The following is a 5,728-nucleotide window of genomic DNA, read 5'->3' on the forward strand; positions in this document are numbered from 1 at the left end:
CATCTTCAGCAGCAGCAGCGCATGCAGATGTAGCAGCAGCAGCAGCAGCAGCAGAATCAACAGTTTCACCAACAGCATCTTCAGCAGCAGCAGCGCATGCAGATGTTGCAGCAGCAGCAGCAGCAGCAGCAGAATCAACAGTTTCACCAACAGCATCTTCAGCAGCAGCAGCAGCAGCAACATTTCCTACAACAGCAGCAGCATCTGCAGCAGATGCAGAAGCAGCAGCAGCAGCAAGTGCTGCAGCAGCAGAACCAGCAGGCCCTGCAGCAGCAGGCCATGCAGCAGCAACAGCCTCCACACTTCAGCCAGCTCTTTGGACATGAGCTAGGCCAAGAAAGTGAGTACAGCCAGAGGAGAAGGAGGTCCTAGCCCCCCGACTCCATGTTGACTAAGCTCTGCTCTGTCCTCAGTTCCTCAGGACGGCTTCCTGCTGGGCTGCGTGTTCGCCATCGCTGACTACCCGGAACAGATGGCTGACAAGCAGCTCCTGGCCACATGGAAGCGGGTAGGAAGCCCATCCTCTGAGCAGCAGGAACCCAGCAATGAAGCGGAGATGTTCACCATGTTCTCCTACCTGCTGTTCTAGGTCATCCAGGCCTGTGGGGGGCTGGTGGACCCCACCCTGACCAGCCGCTGCACCCACCTGCTGTGTGAGAGTCAAGTCAGCAACATGTATGTCCAGGTAGGAATGGACCCCAGCTGACCCGGTTCTGCTGCAGAACCCTGCTTTAATGTAGACGATTCACCGGTCTTTGGACTCTGAAGTTCAGTCTGTTCGATATAATTCTCTAAGAAAATAAAAACGTCACAAAGAAGACCTTCAGCTGAATCCATGAAGGTCTTCCATTTCAGTAGGATTAGTTATAACATATATAACGAACAAGATTACTTAAAGTGAGAGCAGAAAAAAGATGGCGAGCAAAAACCCAAAAATGTGTTCTTTGTCCTGCTGTTAGAGAGAATGATCCTAATGTCATCTCTATGCTCCATCCAACTAAAGCAGAACCGTTTGTTCAAAGAATAGGTTTAGAAAACCAAATAGAGGTGGCAGACATTGATGNACCGTTTGTTCAAAGAATAGGTTTAGAAAACCAAATAGAGGTGGCAGACATTGATGGGGGGGGGGGGCTAGCCCACTTTAGCCCACCTTAGTCCAACCTAACCTAGCCAACCTTAGCCCGACCTAGCCTAGCCAACCTTAGCCCAACCTAGCCTAGCCCACTTTAGCCCACCTTAGCCCAACCTAGCCTAGCCAACCTTAGCCCACCTTAGTCCAACCTAACCTAGCCAACCTTAGCCCGACCTAGCCTAGCCCACCTTAGCCCAGTCCAGCCTAGCCAACCTTAGCCCAACCTAGCCTAGCCCACCTTAGCCCAGTCCAGCCTAGCCAACCTTAGCCCACCTTAGTCCAACCTAGCTTAGCCAACCTTAGCCTGACCTAGCCTAGCCCACCTTAGCCCAGTCCAGCCTAGCCAACCTTAGCCCAACCTAGCTTAACCCACCTTAGCCCAGCCCAGCCTAGCCAACCTTAGCCCAACCTAGCCTAGCCAACCTTAGCCCAACCTAGCCTAGCCAACCTTAGCCCAACCTAGCCTAGCCAACCTTAGCCCAACCTAGCCTAGCCCACCTTAGCCCAACCTATCCTAGCCAAACTTAGCCCACCTTAGCCCAACCTAGCCTAGCCAACCTAGTCTAGCCAACCTTAGCCCAACCTAGCCTAGCCCACCTTAGCCCAGTCCAGCCTAGCCCACCTTAGCCCAGTCCAGCCTAGCCAACCTTAGCCCACCTTAGCCCAACCTAGCCTAGCCAACCTTAGCCCAACCTAGCCTAGCCCACCTTAGCCCACCTTAGCCCAGTCCAGCCTAGCCAACCTTAGCCCACCTTAGCCCAGTCCAGCCTAGCCAACCTTAGCCCACCATAGCCCAACCTAGCCTAGCCCACCTTAGCCTAGCCTAGCCCACCTTAGCCCAACCTAGCCTAGCCTAACTCGCTGCAGCAACAGGCTCCATGTCTGTGATGACATCATCACTCCTGCAGCCTAATGGTTTCTGTCCAGCCTGAGTCAGAGCATCAGTCCGTGGCGAACGCTGTAACCACGGGCTGTCACGCCGTCATGCTGGATGTGTTTAAAGTCACACCCCCTTCAATCCAGTCCAATAATCGGATGCTACATGCAGTCCCTGCGCAGCTCTAAGCTAGCTTCGCTTGTGTCTGATTATTGAGCCGCTATTGTTCTGATTCTGCTTCCTTTGAAAGGCCCTCCGAGAAGGGAAGCGCTGTGTGACTGCTCACTGGCTCAGCACGGTGCTGAAGAAGAAGAAGATGGTTCCTCCTCATCGGACGCTACATCTGCCCTTCGCCTTCCCTCCTGGAGCCAAACCCTGCTCTCAGCACGTNACGGTGCTGAAGAAGAAGAAGATGGTTCCTCCTCATCGGACGCTACATCTGCCCTTCGCCTTCCCTCCTGGAGCCAAACCCTGCTCTCAGCACGTAAGTCCAGCTGCTGCTCCTCTGCCTCTTCACCGATTGGCTGAACCGCAGCAGGCGTCACTCGATTGCTGCATGTTGGTAAACTCAGGGTCAGTGGCGACTCCACGCCATGAATCACATCCACCATGATGGGTTCCTACCTTCATGGTGGATCAGGGTTTCTACTGAGTGGTCAGAGCTAGTAGACTCGCCTTCCTCCTCTTTCTCCCGGCCCGGGCAGCAGAGAAACATACTCCCTCCATGGCGTCATGGTCCTCCTCCTCGTGGGATGTGCCTGTGCTGAAGCATCTTTGCTGCTCGGTGGTAAAGTTGGTCTGATGCGCGTAACAACATAACAATAATATAGCCATGCTCTCCTCGAGCTCAGAGGAAGTCAGATGGGAGGAACTGTGGAAGCTGTAGGCTCTAATTTGGGCGAGCAGTCAGCAGTGGAGCGGCCTGCAGCTGTCTGCAGCGGAGCGGTGTGCGGCGGAGCGGTGTGCGGCGGAGCGGTGTGCGGCGGAGCGGTGTGCAGCGGAGCGGTCTGCGGCGGAGCGCCGACGGAGGATGTGGGCTTTCGGGGTTAGAAACCTGATGAACCAGCAGGTGGAGTTGAACAGGTGTCCTGGTTCTGTCCTGCAGATCCTGGCGGTGACGGGCTTCGTGGACGCAGACAGGGACGACCTGAAGCTGATGGCCTACCTGGCCGGTGCCAGATACACCGGCTACCTGTGCCGCGGGAACACCGTCCTCATCTGCAAAGAGTAAGAGCGGACCTCTGCTTTCCAGCATGGAGCTACGTGGTGTTCTGATGCTCCTCTGTCCTCAGACCCAGCGGGATGAAGTATGAGAAGGCCAAGGAATGGAAGATCCCGTGTGTCAACGCCCAGTGGCTCTGTGACATCCTGCTGGGGAACTTTGAAGCCCTGCGACAGATCCAGCACAGCAGATACTCCGTGTTCAACCAGCCGGAGCCGCTGATGCCCAACCCCCAGCTGGTCCAGAACCTGCTAGGTAGGTCCCCCCGAACCCGTCCGTCCGATAGGCTGCGGGGACGTTCACAGCAGGTTATAGAGCCTCACATCAGACCCAGACCAGTTTCTTCTGCTGCTGCCTCCATTTGCTCTGTCGCTAATATTGAGTTTGTCAATAAAGGTTTATTGTTTGAACTGAGGCTGTGTTTGAAGGCCCGCCCTAACCCCTACAGAGCGCCATATAGAGACCTTCTCAGACGAGGGTCCGAAGGTCGTGTGGATGGAAACAGTGATGGATTCAATAATGAAAGTTATTTACGGAGAAAATCGAATATAACAGATGGAAAGGGAGATGAGAAGAGAGAAGGAGAGAGAAAGACGGGAAACAGTGCAAGAAAAGAGAGAATCTAACAGCAAAAATAGACACAAAAGATCTACAGTAACTCCTAGAAACCTGCTTCCACACCTGATGATATGATCAGAAAACAGAGAACATCACAGCAAAAAGAAACCAACAGAAAACTAGAGATAAAACAGCTTCCAGAGAAGCAGGTAACCCTTAACGACGATTCTTTTTCTTCTATAACGACAACAAAGTCATTATTCAACAACCCGTTTCAGCCGAAGCTGAGCCGCTGCGTTCTGGATCAATTGAAGTTGCTGCTGATTTATCCATGCCTCTATATAATGAATTGCAGTAATCCAACCGGGATGTAATGAAAGCATTGATAATTCCTTCAAAAATAGGATTTAATTTTTGCTAAAATCCGCAGGTGATAAAACTTGATCTAACAACAGAGCTAACTTGTTTATCTAACTTGTTTATCTATCAGCTGTCAAAAGTAAAACCAAGATTCCTAGCAGAGGTCTGACAAAACCGAGCTAAAGAACCAAGAATCAGATCTGGATTTATAGTTTGAAGATTCTGACTAAATAATATAACTTGAGTTTTACTTTGATTAAGATGAAGAAAGTTTTGTTCCATCCAAGATTTGACTTCAGCTAAACAATCTATCAATAGCTGAAGAGATTCATTTTCCCCATTTTGTAGTTTAAGGGGCAAATAAATTTGAACAAATGAAAAGAAACACCAAACTTATGGAAAATCTGACCAAGAGGCAGTAAATACAAAATAAACAAAATAGGACCTAGAATTGGTCCTTGGGGGACGCCATACTTTAAAGGTTTGGCATCAGAACAGCATCGGTCAAGATGAACTGAAAAAGTTCTCTTTTCTAAATATGATTTAAATCATTTAAATACTGAACCTCTCAGGCCAACATAACTGAAGAAGTTGACGACATGCAGTAAGTTATAAAAGTTTTAAATCAGGTTAAGTTCTGGATTAGCCAGCAGGTGGGGCCGCTAATCCGTGATCTCTGCTCTAAACATTCTGGACAGTAATTCTAGAGGCAACTACATCAGGTGGCTTCCGGTCAGCCAGGAATATTTAATGGATCATTATTTATAACTAAAACTAATTCTTTTTTATTGATTTAATGAATTTATCTCCTTTAAATGAGGCGCTGGTGATGGAGGGGTAAGGGCGGACATTGGGACACCTCCATTCTTCATTTTTAGCCTTTATATCACTTTAACACTGGAACTCCCTCTGGTCGTCATTTAGACGGTTCTGAGATTATAAAGGGAAATAACTTTATTTACATTAATCACATGTTGCTCATGTTTACTGACTTTTTCTGTTTCTATATTTCCTTCATTTTCACGTAGTTTTTTAAATAAAATTAAAACGTAAAAACTAAATCTAGTTAATTCTACCTCGATCTCCCACAGCCATCATTCTGACGGCTCTATTAGTTGCATTGTAAATTCTTCCTGAGGATGATTGACGTTCGGTACCGTTGCCTAGCAACCAACTTCCCACCAAGAAAACTTTGGATAAAACGAAAAAACGTCTTTCAGAAGAAATCTAACCATGAAACAGGCTTTAGAAAAGCTTCAAAATATTGATGATAGCGATTCGGGCGCAGAGGGAGAGACCGATGAGGAGGACTGGGGGGGGGAGCGGCTCCGATTCTGAGCGCAGAAAACGCAGATAAATCAGTGACCCATCAGACTATAGTATAACTTTTGTTCAAGCACACATCAGCCGGTGTAGGTACCAGATTGACTCGGGGGCCTGCGCCTTTTGAGATGCGTCAGAGCGTCCGCCATCTTAAATGTGGCAAATCTGCATTTTGTCAGTCACTTAAACAGTATCAGAGGGACTTTAATCTCTGAATATACTTTGTATTCGTAGTATTTTTGTTTTTGTAATATTA

At 49.0% G+C, this 5,728-nt stretch overlaps 1 protein-coding gene across 1 annotated transcript in view; it reads left to right on the top strand.

Annotated features, from left to right (window-relative positions):
* The window catches only part of paxip1 (PAX interacting (with transcription-activation domain) protein 1), a 30,291-nt gene that overhangs the window by 18,700 nt on the left and 5,863 nt on the right, over positions 1 to 5,728 (top strand). Inside the window, exons 10-15 of the mRNA XM_015403179.1 lie at positions 133 to 340; positions 414 to 508; positions 590 to 685; positions 2,260 to 2,397; positions 3,115 to 3,236; positions 3,302 to 3,486. Coding sequence (XP_015258665.1) covers positions 133 to 340; positions 414 to 508; positions 590 to 685; positions 2,260 to 2,397; positions 3,115 to 3,236; positions 3,302 to 3,486 — 844 coding nt within the window. The remainder of the gene's footprint in view (positions 1 to 132; positions 341 to 413; positions 509 to 589; positions 686 to 2,259; positions 2,398 to 3,114; positions 3,237 to 3,301; positions 3,487 to 5,728) is intronic.

Source organism: Cyprinodon variegatus, unplaced genomic scaffold (assembly GCF_000732505.1).
Source record: "Cyprinodon variegatus isolate N-32 unplaced genomic scaffold, C_variegatus-1.0 Scaffold1453, whole genome shotgun sequence".
NCBI classification, from domain to species: Eukaryota; Metazoa; Chordata; class Actinopteri; order Cyprinodontiformes; family Cyprinodontidae; genus Cyprinodon; species Cyprinodon variegatus.